This window comes from Mustela nigripes, chromosome 6, assembly GCF_022355385.1.
Source record: "Mustela nigripes isolate SB6536 chromosome 6, MUSNIG.SB6536, whole genome shotgun sequence".
NCBI lineage: Eukaryota > Metazoa > Chordata > Mammalia > Carnivora > Mustelidae > Mustela > Mustela nigripes.
In genome coordinates this window covers 120,708,409-120,724,317 of record NC_081562.1, presented here as the reverse complement: position 1 = coordinate 120,724,317, position 15,909 = coordinate 120,708,409, and the positions used below count along the sequence as shown (strand labels likewise).

The following is a 15,909-nucleotide window of genomic DNA, read 5'->3' as shown; positions in this document are numbered from 1 at the left end:
TGGCCCAGCAAACCCACTGGTAGATAGAAGAGCTGAAGAAGCAGGCTAGTTCCCTACTAGAATTCCTAGTCTCTGGAAGTGGACAACAACAGGAATCACCTCCACAAGGGGCATGGAAAAATGACTGCCTGCCTGACTCTACCCGTTCTAGTGAACGAACGGTTCGTAGCTGTTCCAAGGCAGGAAACTCCCCGTTTCTGTAGAGGAGGCAGACTCCCTGCTATTCAATGTGGAAGAAGCACAAATTTAAGGGAATCATTCTGAAACTAAGCCTATTTGAATAATCATTTATATCTCACAGTACCTTCCAGAAGGCACTGATCTATTGTGCTGAACACAGAGGACAGTGGTAGGACACAGCCTCACCGAGCCCTCACTTCAGGACATCTTGAAGAGAAACGGAGTATTTCCCATTACAACCTAGCTCTGAGTCACTCACCCCCGGCCCACGCAAATCTCTAAGAAGAGCTACATATGGCCTCTGTTTTGAGAGTATGAATTACAAAGGCAACAATTTACTCAGGGCCTCAGGAATGCCTATCTTCGGCAGACTTTGCATGTTTCTGGGCCGGAAAAAAATGTAAACTATAACGTAAGAAATAACTTTGTCTGGCTCCTTCAGCTGGCTGAACAATTACCTTTGATTGGCCAAGGAGCGTTACCAGCTGCTGATACCCAGGTCTCTACTGTCAGACCAGGTGGCCATGGATCATTGGCAGCGTCTGGCTGTCTTTTCCTTTTCCTCCCACCCAAGGCAAACAGTACTGCAGAGGCGAGTAACATAAGCTCCCCAACGGGTTTACTCTCTGAACCTAACACCACCTCTCCCCTCTCAAACAGCACAATTTGTCTCTAATGAGCCCTGTACCCACAAGTATCTTATAAAATAGTCTTTCAGCTTTGAATCTGATTTACTACTATGTAAATATCACCTTCCCCTCCCCCACCCGCCCACTATGATGCTTTTCATTGCTTCTGAATTCAAAGAGGAACCCAAAGGGCTACAGAAAATAAGTTTATAAAACCACTGTTCAAAACATGATCGCTTGTTTTTTTATAGCTTGACTGTATCAATTTATCCTGGAAATAGCTCCTTTCCGAGAAGTCCCATGGTACTAATTATTGAGAAAACTGGAATTATTAAGAGATTAAGGTCACACGTTACCTTCAAGTTGGTTTTGCATTTTCTAGAGTTTCCAGGTTGGAATTTTTTTAAGTATGTTCTTGTTCACAGGTTGCCTTCCGAACATCTGTTCAAGACTTATTTTTAGACCCGGACTAAGACAACCTTCACTTTTAAAATTCCACCTAAATCACAAACATTAAAAACTTAACAAATTCACGTTAACACGGAGATTTAAAATGAAGTCCCGCTAATTTATCCACCGTATCTTCCTCCCACCGATCAAGTACTCTGTCCATGCCTTCATGTGTTTCGTTAAAAACAAAACTTCAGGACATCTTTAAAAAAGAGAAACTGAATATCTCCAGTATAATTTGGTAGGGAGCGGTTATTCAAAATACCTGAAGAACTCTTTACAAATCAGTAGTAAAATAACCACCAAACAAAAAGTGGACAAAGCGAGATTTTCAGTTTCAGCTCAGATAATTAAGGAGAACAAAAGTCACAGAGCGAACAGTCCCTTGGAAATCAGAAAGAACAGGGGAAGAGAGGGATTCATGGCCAAGAGCAGCTTAGCAGAAAGAGAAGCTTCTGGAGCCTGGAAACTCGTACGAAACCTCCACCAGGAACTCTGATGACTTAATGGTGGCTGAATGTGGACTAGTTCGATAGTTTAAAAACTCCTAAGCCCCAGTCCTAGGGGAGGCTGCGGCGGTTTTCCTCCTACCAACTTCTCAGGGTGAAGAGGAAAAATCTCCTACTGTTTCAAATAGGAGATTAGAGAAACAACCATTTGGAAATACACAGGCCAAGAGCTTTTTCCACAACAGAGGCCTGCCCTCTAAGAGAGGCTGCTTTAAATAGAGCCCTATTTGACCTGGGGAAAGACTAGTGAGGTGAACTCCAGCCTCTGGTAGCCTGCCTGTCCCAAGTAAGGAAAGAAATTAAGGTCATCTCTTAATCTCTTAATCTCTTAGCCAAGTGGCTAAGAAATGCTTCTGAAGGTCATCAGAGCCCAGGGACTCAAGCCCACTAAATAACAGACACTTAATCATCAAGATCACAGAACAACTCACCACCTCCAGGGCTCCAGTGAAATAACAGTGGTTATGACTGAGAGCTGCATGCCACAGACTCAGAGAGGTCCTAAGTAAAGCCAGAGAAGGAGGCGGAGGAGGGAAGAGCCATGAAGGTTTGCAAACCCTCTGACCCTCACAGCTACAGCAAACAGCCCAGCCTGTAGCCAGATTAACATTAAAAACTCACTAAAAGCCTAATTCCTATTACCCAATACCTATGTCCCACTTTCAACAACAAAAAATTACAAGACATGATAAGAGAGAAAGAGTCTGAAGAGATAAAACAACCATCAGAACCAGACTCAGAAAGGACACAGATTTATGGAATCGGAAAACAGGGAGAGTAAAATAAGTATGATTAATATGCTAATGGCACTAATGGAAAAAGTGGACATGTGAGAGCCAGTGGATAATGTAAGCAGAGCGATGGAAACTCAGAGAATGAAAGTGAAGTGCTAGAAATCAAGAACACTGCACCAGGAATGAAGAATGCCTTTGATGTGCTCATCAGTGGACTGGACATGGCCAAGGAAAAAAATCAGTAAGATTAAAAATATGTTCATGGAAATTCCCAAAACTGAAATGCAAAAGGGAACAAAATATCCAAGAACTGTGGAATAATAATACAAAGGTATAACAAACACATAATGGAAACACCAGAAGAACAAAGAGAAAAAGGAAAAGAAGTACTCAAAGTAATAACAGCTGAGAATTCTCCAATATTAGTGATAAAACCCCAGACCACAGATCCAGGAAGCTCAGAGAACACCAAAGAGAATAAATGCAAAAAAGATCTACACCTTGCATTAATAGTCAAACAGCAAAAACCAAAAATAAAGATACTGAAAAGAGCCAGAGTGGGGGGTGGGATGCACAGAACACCTTGCCTACAGAGGACAAGGGTAAGAAATACATCAGATGCCTCATCACAAATCATGCAAGCAAGAAAAAAGTGGCTGGGGAAAAAAAACACGTGTTAAAAGAAAAACCCACCACCCTAGAATTCGGCAGCTGGTGAAACTGAACTTCAAAAGTGAAAAAGAAATAAAAACAGAACAGTTAAACATAGGGCACCTGGGTGGCTCAGTTGGTTAAGCAAATTCCTTTGGCTCAGGTCATGATCCCAGAGTCTTGGGATTGAATCCCACACTGGGCTCCCTGCTCAGCAAAGGGTCTGCTTCTCCCTCTGACCTTCCCCCTCTCATGCTTTCTCTCTTAAATACATAAATAAAATCTTTTTTAAAAAAAATAAAAGAACAGTTAAAAACAAATTCAAGGAATTTGTTGCCCAGTAGACCTGTCTTACAAGTATTTAAAGCAGATCTTCAGAGAGAAGGAAAATAATATAGATCACGCACTCACAGAAGGAATAAGTAAACATAAAATAAAACTGGGGCACCTGGGTGGCTCAGTAGATTAAGGAACCAACTCTTGATTTCAGCTCAGGTCATGGTCTCAGGGTCCTGGAATCCAGCCCTCAGCACTCAGCTGTGAGTCTACTTGAAGATTCTCTCTCCCTCTCCCTTGGCCCCTTGCCACCATGCTCTCACTCTCTCTCTAAAATAAATAAATAAATCTTTAAAAAAAAAAACACACAAATATAAAATTAAGTCTCTTATTTTTCTTATTCTTAAATGACCAGATAACTGTTCAAAATAGTAAGAATAGCAATGTGTTGAGTTATTAAAGAATATGGGTAAGTGAAATGAATTAAAACAATGTTATAAAGGACAGGAAAATAAGAATTGAATATATTCTCTTATAAGACACTGTACAATTTGTGAAAAGATATGATGTTATTTGAAAGTGGACCTACATCAGTTATAAATGAAGGTAGCAAATGCTACTTCTGGAAATACCTTTGTAAAACCTTTGTAGAAAGCATATGGAATAGGGGTGCCTGGGTGGCTCAGTTGGTTAAACATCTGCCTTTGGCTCAGGTCATGATGCCAGAGTCCTAGGACTGAGCTCCATGCTGGGCTTCTTGCCCTTCCGCCTGCTCCTGTTCTCTCTCTCTCTTTCAAATGATTAAATAAATAAATAAATAAACAAACAAAATCTTTTTTAAGAGTATATGCATATGCTAAGATAGAATAAATGGAATAATAGAAAATGTTCATCTAAAAGCAGAGAAGGAAGAGAAAGAAAGGGTGATAAAATTTTAAAAAGAACAAGTGTAATGAGTGAAAATCAGTTGCGAACATGGTGAATATTAACCCAACTACAACAACAATTATTTTAAATGCAAATGGTCTAAATACGCCAATTAAAACAAGAGACTGTGATAGATAAAAAGAAGATCCAACTATATGTTGTCTACAAGAAATCCACTTTAAAAATAAACACACACAGGGGCGCCTGGATGGCTCAGTGGGTTAAGCCACTGCCTTCAGCTCAGGTCATGATCTCAGGGTCCTGGGATCGAGTCCCGCATCGGGCTCTCTGCTCAGCGGGGAGCCTGCTTCCTCCTCTCTCTCTGCCTGCCTCTCTGCCTACTTGTGATCTGTCAAATAAATAAATAAAATCTTTAAAAATAAAATAAAATGGAAAAAAAATAAATAAAAATAAACACACACAGGTAGATGAAAAGTAAAGGAACGGAGAAAAGTCATGCTCACACTTACCAAAAGGAAGCTGAAGAACCCGCATCAATTTCACACAAAGCAGATGGCAGAACAAGGAAAATTATCAGAGATAAAAGAGGGTATTACATAATGAAAAAGGGGTCAATTCTTTGAGAGATTGCATAACAATCCTTACTGTGTTCATATGTACCTCACAAGAGAGCGTAAAATACATGAGACAAGGGGGCACCTGGGTGGCTCAGTGGTTTAAAAGCCTCTGCCTTTGGCTCAGGTCATGATCCCAGAATCCTGGGATCGAGCCCCACATCAGGCTCTCTGCTTAGCAGAGAGCCTGCTTCCTCCTCTCTCTCTCTCTGCCTGCCTCTCTGCCTACTTGCAGTCTCTGTCTGTCGAATAAATAAATAAAATCTTTAAAAAAAAAAAAATACATGAGACAAAACTCATAAAATAACAAGGGGAAATGGATAAACACATCATCTTTCTCAGAAACCTTAATACCCTTCTACATTGTAACCGACAGATCCACCAGGCAGAAAATCACTGGAGAAAAAAGTTGAACAAAACAGCACCAACCAACTGGACCTAACACTTAGAACAATAACAGTATACACAGTCTTTCCAAACTCACACAGAACTAGACAGACCACATCCTGGGCCATAAAATACACCTTAACAATCTAAAAAATTGAAGTCAATTGAGAGAAATGAAGTGTTGAGAGAAACTGAAGTATTGAGAAAAATTGAAGTATTGAGAGAAATTTTTAAATTTTTTTAAGAAATTTTTAAATATTTTGAATTAAATAAAAACACAACTTATCAAAATTTGTGGGATGCTGCAAAAGAGTGGTTAGAGAAAATTCAAGCACTGAAGGCATATGTAAAATAAAAAATGAGAGAGAGAGAGAAAGAACTAGAATCAGTAACTTAAGCTTCTACCTTAGGAAACTAGAGCAAGAAAAGCCAAGAGAAGAAAATAAAGAATAAAATAGGTATCAATTGAATTAAAACAGGAAGAGTTGTTTAGGCGTCCAACTCTTGGTTTCAGCTCAGGTCATGATTTTGGGGTCATGGGATGGAGCCCAATGTCAGGCTCCATGCTCAGTGCAGGGTCTGCTTGAGATCCTCTCTCTCTCTTCCTCTCCTTCTCCCCCTTCCCCTGCTTGTACTGTTGGGGGGATGGAGGGAGGGAGGGAGGGAAGGAGGAAGGAAAGAAGGAAGGAAGGAAGGGGAGGGGTGGGGAAGGGCAACAACTGAGAAAGAACAACAAAATCAAAAGCTGGTTCTTTGAAAAGATTAATAAAACTGATAAACCTACAGCCAGGCTAGCCAAAAAAAAAAAAAAGACACAAATTATTAATATCAAAAATGAAAAAGGAGTCATCACTATGGAGCCTATGGAGATTTAAAAAAGATAATGAACAATTCTATGCCCTCAAATTTGATAACTTATATGATATGCACCAATTCCTTGAAAGACACAAGGGACAAAGACTCTCATAAAAAGAGAAATAGGTGATCTAAATAGACCTACATCTAACAGAGAAATTAAATCAACAATTAGTAACCTTCCAAAACAGCAAGGACTGAGTGAGCTCCGATGGTTTCACTGGCAAACTTAAGGGAAAAAATTATACCAATTCTCAAACTCTTCCAGAAAAAATAAAACCCAGGGCGCGCTTCCTAACTCATTCTATGAGGCCTGCCTTACCCTACTATCAAAACCAGATGAAGACATTACAAGAAAGGAAAATTACAGACTAGTATCTCCTATGAACAGAGATGCAAAAATCTTCAATAAAATATCAGCAAATCAAATCCAACAACATACAATATGAATTATATACAAAATCCAATGGGTTTTTTTTTTCCAAGAATGCAAATCCTGGTTTAATATTCAGAAGTATTACTGTAATCCATCTCTCCAACAGGATAAAAAATATGTATGTGTGATCATATCAACAGATGCAAAAAAAAAAAAAAATCCAATACTCACTCATGATAAAAATTCTCAGGAAACACAGGTGACTGCCTCAATTTGATAAAGAATATATATAAAATACCTAGAGCTAACATCATACTTAATGGTGAAAAACTAGATTCTTTCCCCCACAAGATACGTAACCAGACAAGGATGTCCCTTCTCACCACTTTAACTAGAAGTGCTAGCTAATGCTCTAAGACAGGAAAAGGAAATAAAAGCTATACATACTGGGAAGGAAGAAGTAAAGCTGCCTTTGTTCACAGACAACATGATTATCTAAATTAAAATCCCATAGAATCAACTAGGAAAACTCCAGGAACTACTACTAAGTGATTATAGCAAGGATTTAGGATGCAAACTTAACATACCAAAATCAAGTACTTTTCTATATTCCTGTGGTCGATGAAAGAGAGGCATAAGCAAAACAAACTCCAAAGGCCAAAGATGTTGTAAGACTGAAGAAAAGGGCTGACAAGTCCAGGTTGACAAGAAATGGTTTATTAAGGGGACTTATGGACAGAAGCGTGTCTTGGGAGGCTGAAAGCTGAGCAGATCTCCATGACCCCACTTCCAACCAGTAAGACCTGCTTTTTTGGCCCAAGAAGTTGGGGATTAAGTAAGTGCTGGGAGACCACCCGGGAGGGAATGTTTGAAAATCATAATCATATCTCCAGAGCAGATGAAGGACATTAAGGGTGTACTTAAGGGCTAGGCCAAAAGAAAGAATATGGGAGGGAGCTGTGCTCCCGAAGATGCTGGGTCACAGGGAGCGGTCATCATGGTGGGTCTGTCCAAGATGGCAGTGTTGACACTGCCACTGGTGAACAATTGGAATTTGAACTTAAAAACAGTTTTTACTAGTGCCAAAAACAAAATTTAGGTATAAATCTAATAAGATGTGTATAAAATCTAAATAAGTACAAAACTCTGATGAAAGAAATCAAAGATGATCTCAATAAAGAGAAACTCCCATGTTTACAGACAAGAATACATAATATGGTTAATATGACAGTTCTTCTCAAATTTATACATTTGAGGGGCACCTGCATGGCTCAGTGGGTTAAAGCCTCCCCCTTCAGTTCAGGTTATGATCCCAGGGTCCTGGGATCAAGCCCCACATCGGGCTCTCTGCTCAGCGGGGAGCCTGCTTCCTCCTCTCTCTGCCTGCCTCTCTGCCTATTTGTGATCTCTGTCTGTCAAATAAATAAATAAAATCTTAAAATAAAAATTATATATTCGACACAATTCCAATCAAAATCCTAGCAAGTTACCATGTACATATGACAAGCAGATTCTCAAGTTCACATGAAGAAGCAAAAAACCCAGAACAGCTGACACAATACTGCGAAAAACGAAGTCAAAGGACTGATCCCTGCAAACTTCAAGACTTCCTGTAAAGCTACAGTAATGAAGACACAGTAGCGTCGGTGAAAGCACAGACATATAGATCAACAGAACACAACAGAGCCCAGAGTAAAACCCACACAATTACCATCAAATGGCCTTTGACAAAGGAGCAAAGACAGCTCAGCGAAGAAAGGCTAGTCTTTTCAAACACGGATGCTGGAACAACTGGATATTCACATGTAAAACTCTGAATCTAGACACAGAAACCCCTTTTCACAAAAACTAACTCAAAGTAGGACACCTACATGGCTCAGTCAGTTGAGTGAGTGCCTTCAGCTCAGGTCATGATCCTGGAGTCCTGAGATTGAGTCCTGCTTTGGGCTCCCTGCTCAGCAGGAGGTCTGCTTCTCCCTCTGACCTTCCCACTCTCATGCTCTCTCATTCTCTCTCTCTCCCCCCAAATAAATAAATAAAACCTTAAAAAAAGTTTTAACTCAAAGTAGACCACAGAACTAAATATAAATATAAAACTGTACAACTCCTAGGAGATAACAGAGGAAAAAATGTAGGTGACCTTGAGCATGGCAGTGACTTTTTCTATGCAACTCCAAAAACTCAATGAGAAATTGTTAAGCTGGATGTTATTAAAATGAGAAACTTCTGCTCTGTGAGAGAAAATGTTAAGAGAATGAAGAGACAAGCCAAGACTGGAATAAAATATCTTCAGAACACATATCTGATAAAGGACTCATATCCAAAAACACAAAAAACCGTTAAAACTCAACTAATGCCACTCAGTTAAAAAAAAGAAAATGGGCAAAAAATTCTCAAAGACACTTCTGTAAATCTAAGACTTTTCTTAAAAATAGGCTATTATTGGGGCACCTGGGTGGCTCAGTAGGTTAAAGCCTCTGCCTTCAGCTCAGGTCATGATCTCAGGGTCTTGGGATCGAGCCCCACATCAGGCTCTCTGCTCAGCAGGGAATCTGCTTCCTCCTCTCTCTCTGCCTGCCTCTCTGCCTACTTGTCATCTCTGTCTGTCAAATAAATAAATAAAATCTTTAAAAAAAAATAGGCTATTATTTCAAAGGAATCCAATGAGCAAAAAAATGGGCAAAGAATCCAAACAGACATTTTGCATCAAATGTCAACTGATGATCAGTTGACACTTCATCGATCATCAGGGAAATGCAAACCACAGCAACAAGGAGGTACCGTGTCACATCTTCTATAAAGGGGAGAATAACAAACCCAGGTAAAACCAAGTGTTAGCAGCACGGCTCGGTGGCTCAGTCCGTTAAGCAGCCATCTCTGGATTTTGACACCGGTCATGACCATGGTCACGGTCGTCAGATTGAACCCCAGTCAGGTTCTGTGCCCATGAGGAGTCTGCTTTAGTTCCCCTCCCCTGCTCCCCACCGTCACCTGTCCCCTGCTTCTGTGCACAGTCTCTCTAAAATAAATAAATAAATTCTTAAAAAAAAAAAAAAGTGTTACCAAGGATACAGAAATCAGAAGCCTCATACATTGCTGGCGGGAATGTACAATTGTAGAGCCACATTAGGATACTGTTTCCAGGTGCCCAGCAATTCCACCCACCCCAAGGCATGTACCCCCCAGAACTGAAATCATGTCCACATAAAACCCTGTATGTGAATGTTCTCTGCAGCATCATTCAGAACAGGCAATAGGTGGAAACAACCCAAAGGTCCAATACTGAATAAAAAGATACACAAAACTGGTATATCCAGAAATACTACTGGGCCATAAAAAGGTATGAAGTACCGACACGTGTTATCACGTGGATTTGCGAAGTGACAGAAGCCAGTCCCAAACAAATCCACATATTGTGTGACCCCATGTCCATGAACTGTGCACAATGGATAACACAGAGAGACAGAGAGCAGATGAGTGGTTGCTTAGGGCCGGAGTGAGGAAGGGTGCAAGGAAGCAGAGATTAGGGAATGACAGCTACATGGTAGGGGGGTTTTTCTGGAACACGAAAAATGAAGTTATTCCAAAATTACAGTGACGGTCGCACCACGCTGTTGAGATACCTAAAACCACTGCACGTGTACTTCAGATGGGTAAACCACTTGATACGGATCTCAATAAAGCTCTCACAAAACCCATTACTGTCTAAATACTGATGGCACCCCACTTAGACTCCCCAGATTTCACAAAGAGAAATATAAATACAGCATAGTTCATACTTGCACCCCCCCCCAAAAAAAGGATTATTTACCTTAAATTCAAATTAAACTGGGCCTGGAGCCTACTTTAAAAAAAAAAGGGGGGGGGGAGTTAAAATTACATAACTAAATAGGATAAGGGTCTGATTTGAGCATTACCATGACTCCTTTAAGACTGAAATCACAGAAATACAGTAATTAAACCACATCAAGAGAACGTTCTTGAAAATAATCAGCTTGAGTCTTGTTGAAATACTTCAGAATCCCCAAAACAGGGATAAAATACGAGCTGCTACTTTTTTTTCTCCTGCCCATACACATAAATACAATTATTCAAAAGGGTAAAGAAAACATAGGCAACTACTGAAGAAGTACTAAAAACTTGATACTCTTATCCTGATAATCCAACACAATTGTGAAATACGAACAAAAATGTGAGGAAACAGAAGTACCAACCTTATTTAAAATAAATAACTACATCTTTATGCCGTATCTTCTTCTAAAATAAACCGGATTACAAAAATACAAACAACACAAAGGAATAAAATCAAGAAATCTCGACAGGAAAAAACACCAGGGTAGAAGACGAATTTAGAAATGAGGCTGAAACACAAACTGGACGCTTCGTGGTTGTGCATATGTGCAAATGATGGGTCCAAAACGTGGCTTTCTACTTACTGATCACATTCACTGCGTTACATGAATACTGATAAGCCTTGTCTTGCCATTCCTTACAGATGACATTTCTCAGGTCTTCTATTTATACCATCTTTCTTTGGGTCCCTCTGAAATCTCATGCTCATGGTTTTTTGCTTTTATTTTTTTGTTTGTTTGTTTTTAGATTTTTTTTATCTGTTCATTTGAAAGAGAGAGCATAAGCACAGGGAAGGAAGAAGCAGACTCCTTGCTGAGCAGGGAGCTCAACGTGGGGCCCAAGCCCAGGACCCTGGGATCATGTGAAAGCAGATGCTTAACCGACTGAGCCACCCAGGAGCCCCTCTTGCTCTCGGTTTTGATTACTCAACTCTTCAATTCAGAAATGTCTTTAAAAAAAAATATATCCACAGCTAACACTCTCTAGAACCATAGTATTTCCTTTCCAGTGACAAGCTCATAACTGCAGTCTGCCTGCCAGAATGTGGCACACATCCTACGGCGGCATGTCATAGCTGTCACACACTCTAATCCCAACTGCCCCTCCTTAAGTATATGTAACATCAGACCAGAAAGTTACGAGCATTTAAAACCATGATGGGGCATCCAGGTAGTTCATTCGGTTGAGCATCCAACTCTTGGTTTCAGCTCAGGTCATGATTTCAAGGTGGTGAGATCAAGCCCTGCATCAGGCTCCGCACTCAGTGGGCGTCTCTTTGAGGTGGTCTCTCCCCTGCCCCTCCACCTGGCTCAGACTTACTCTTTCTTAAATAAATCTTAAGAAACAAAACAAACAAATTAAAAAAAAACAAACCCTGATGATTTAACAACCACTTTTATTTTTAAATCATAAACTAAGGTAATTAATTGTGAAAATTCTGTGCTAGAATAAAATCAAGTTTTGCCTTCACCCATCTTTCAATCACACACCAGCAGCTTCAACTGCCGGCAAGAGAGTCTAACATCAAAGCACCCTCTGATTCACTCTGAAACATCTTTTCCAATTCCTTTTGCTCTACCAAGATTTATGTACAAAAGCTGGAGGCTTCTCTCCTCCAACCTTCAATAGAAGCACTTGGAATAAAGTTAAGAGGATTGTTCCAGCTGCTTAAAGTGCGATCCCATGCGCTTGCCTCCTGGAGGCATTTTGGACTTTACATTTTGAAAATGAATAGAATGGGTCAGTCAAAGGACACAGTTGACGTCTGCTAGTGATCGAAGCTTGGAGTGGGGAGAACGAGTAAGAAACAGAACGGACTAGAGGGACACAGTAAACCTTATTTTAAAAGTACATTTGACAGCAATTACTGAAAGATAACTTGCAACAGTTCACATGCTACCGTGCTATTTAAATTGTAGCAACATCAATTTATTTATTCACTGCTTTTCTAAAACCACATACCAGTAACTGTATGCTTCCTGACCACTGACTATTTGCATTTACTTTGAAAAACCACCTATGCTTTTAAAACTCAAGAACTAGCGTAACTAAAAATTTTTTTAAAAAAACATTAGTGTTCTTTGACTGGAAAGAACACCCATCTCTGTCACTACTTTTTGGCCCTTCACATGCTATGATAATTAATTTTTTTCAATACTTAATGCCTGCTTATATTTGCCTAACCTACATTAACTATCAAAGAACTGAGATCTTCACTATTTTATCTGGAACTCACAAACAACCGTGTCAAAAGACATTGTAATTTCTCTCTTTTAGGAAGGAAACAGACAGTAGCCACATTACAAAAACAAAGACACATGTGTGCATTGTTTGGGGCATTTTTATTTAATGACTAAGGGGTGACAATGTCATTTGAAACACATTTTATTCCTTCTAGATCAAACCCATTGGAACAAATCCAGAGCTAGACAACTTCCATGCATTCAACATAAGAATGTGTTCGTGATTGCTTCAGTAAATTCTGAACTTCATCAATTATCATCTCAAGCCACTTCTTTTTTATTTTTATTTTTCTTAAGATTTTATTTATTTATTTGACAGAGAGCAAGAGAGCACAAGCGGGGGGAACAGTGGAGGGAGAAGGAAAAGCAGGCTCCCCTGCAGAGCAGGGAGCCCAATGTGGGGCTCAATCCCAGGACCCTGAGATCATGACGTGAGCTGAAGGCAGACACTTAACCACCTGAGCCTCCCAGACGCCCCTAAACCAATTCTAACACATCCCAACAGAGCAACTAAACAACCAAAAAATTTTCAGAACACAAAGAGGCCTTGGCAAGGATATAAAAACTAACTAAAGGCTCTAGTCTTTACATGTATTGCTAGGAAAATGTCACATCTCAACATTTTCATTTCTTGAGAGTTGCTCAAGGCATATGAATTTCAGTAAATCTGACAAGGTGGGGGGGATATCGTAAGAATCCTTCTATCCTGTGAAGCAACAGCACCCCAGAAGTGGCTCATTTTCAAACACACCCATCCGTAACAGACGGACAACCGTGTAACGCACTTAGCTGACCTAAGTGTCGGTCCACACAGCGCCAAGGCACCAGAGGTGTCCACCTCCTACAGACTCAAGCTAAGGCTCACCATTATTTTTTTCAGCTTGAGTTAAATGAAAGAAAATGCATTTCATATTTCCAGAAGCAAAAGTGGCATAGTTTCCAGGAAGCTTCTTGTTCTCATTTTACTATTTTAAGAGTTCTGATCTCTCCCAGCATGACTGTGTGACAAGATCTCATTTCTGGTGGCTGATCATTTCCACGGCATGATGCTTTACCAAAACCGTCTGCAGAAGCTTGTTTTGATTCGTATTTTACTTCAGCGTATTTATACACAAAATGCCATCTCCATGGCGTTGTGCCAAGAAAGACAGCTAGCTTGGATTTCAGTTGACTTTGTTAAAGGAAATTATTTTAAATTAATGTGGCCATTGAACTGCTGCCATCCTTAACCTCAGAAAATACAGTCCTTCTCATTTTTGCCGTGAACATTTATTTAAGTTAAATTCCAGCTCGTGAACGTTGACCATAGGGCGTCTAAACCTTCCTGCTACTATTTCATAGTCTTCTTCTAAACAAGGGCAGGCCCATGCCGGCCGCATTAGTACGCCCAGCCAGATCACCACCATTAAGTGAAATCATCTATGTATTTTTGGTGGAATCTTTAACAACTTCCACGCCCGTCAGGGAAATGGAACAAGGCTGTTTTGTTTTCAGACAGCAACAATTTGATCTCTGGTTTACTAGATGGCGCTCAAAATATTTTTCCATATGTTTTTCCGCAAAGAGAATCTGACATCAGCGTGGTTTACCTTTACCAGTGAATGCAGGCTTTTTTCACCAAACATATCCCAGAGGAAGGTCAGGTCTTCCTGGCTATCCACATGTGGCTGCAGCTGGGCTGGCAGAGCAGCCAACAGCTCATACAGACCTATAAAATGAAAATAAAACACAAAGCGTAATCTCAGAGTGAGCTCATTAATTTCGCTGAAGGTGTGTGTAAATGGCGGCTGCAACATGTCGTTTTTACTGGATCTGTATTCTGGGCCATCAAGTAAAACACATCTCTCAAGCAGAAAATGAACCTTTTTGATTTTTTTAAATCCCAAACAAATTAAGTATTAAGAAGCTAGTTTTTACCTTTCGGTTGTCAACATTCTACCAGGCGTCTGAGTTTACATCACCCGAGACACAAAATGTGTACAAGCTTTCAGAAAAAGAAGAAGAAAGCATACATTCCTTTCCTTAATCGTTATTACATTTCCCTCGATGTTTGCCAAAGAGTGAAATGAGTCATGAATAGGAAAAACTTCCTTAGAAGAGCAGAAAATTGATAGAGTGGCCCATTAAAAAAGGTTTTGTGGTTTCCAAATAGTTCCTAATAATATACAGCTTCGAAAACATTTGCGTTATCTAACATCCAAAATCAAGGTCTTAAACCATCCTTGGTGTTGTTTTAAAAGCAGGTGTCGCCTGTTTTTAAAACAACAATGGGGCACCTGGGTGGCTCAGATGGTTAAGCGTCTGCCTTCGACTCAGGTCATGGTCCCACAGGGTCCTGGGATCCAGCCCCGCATCAGGCGGGGAGCCTGCCTCTCCCTCTTACCGCTCCCCCTGCTTGTGCTCACTCAGTCAAACAAATAAATAAAATCTTTAAATTAATCAAGCAAGCAACACAGAATGGAGTTTAAACTGGACTCTAATCTGGGCATATGTGATACCCTCTGAAAGAGTTGGGGGAAAGACGTGGGTTACTTGAGGGCCTCCTCACTAGAAACTTCCTTGGGGTAGACAGTAGCGCCGTGTTCCACAGTAGCCTACTGCATAAACCATCCATCTCCTTCAGGAGCCGTCAGACTCCAGTCCAAGAAAAGTTGCGACAGTGCCTGCCAGGGACTCTTCAGGGAGGTGACCTGGCAGGAGTCAGTATCAACTCTTAGCACATGTTTCACTTTCCAGGGGGATTACATGAGGTAAAAAGGACAAAATTCCTTTTATTTCTGTCTGCTGTCTACAAAAACACCAAGACCTCCTGGGATCTACAACACACGGGGCTGTTGTTATTCCTGAGCTGAGTAAGTGCTGTTGTTCATCGGAGGGACAGTTTTACGGGATATTTAACCAGCAAAGAACCGTAGACTATGGCCTGTGGATTAGTGTGTCTATTATCTTCCGAAAGCATTATCAAATTCTGATAATCACTGATAATTCACAACCAAATGTATCAGCTCTTACTTGGAAAGTTGGATCTGTAACTTGAGAGGTTAGATTAAACGCAAACATTCCTGGGCCTGCATTTGGCCAAAAAGAACCATAATACTCTAGGGAAAAAAAAAAAATTCTCCCTATTACATTCTTAAGTATTCTTGATGGCTTTTATTTATTCCCTTAAAACCCTGGCATTTTGCCTAAACTAGCTTTTATTTATAATTTCGTAAAAACATTTTTTAAGGTGTCCCAGCCTCATTCAATGTATAATAATACAGGT

At 40.2% G+C, this 15,909-nt stretch overlaps 1 protein-coding gene across 3 annotated transcripts in view; it reads right to left on the bottom strand.

The window, feature by feature from the left end:
• The window catches only part of MPP7 (MAGUK p55 scaffold protein 7), a 286,825-nt gene that overhangs the window by 156,254 nt on the left and 114,662 nt on the right, over window positions 1-15,909 (bottom strand). For 2 of the 3 annotated variants that reach the window (XM_059404112.1, XM_059404111.1), the window contains one exon: window positions 14,234-14,352. The exons of the other annotated variant lie outside the window; for it this stretch is intronic. In XM_059404112.1, the coding sequence (XP_059260095.1) occupies window positions 14,234-14,352 (119 nt within the window). The remainder of the gene's footprint in view (window positions 1-14,233; window positions 14,353-15,909) is intronic. 3 annotated transcript variants of the gene reach the window in all.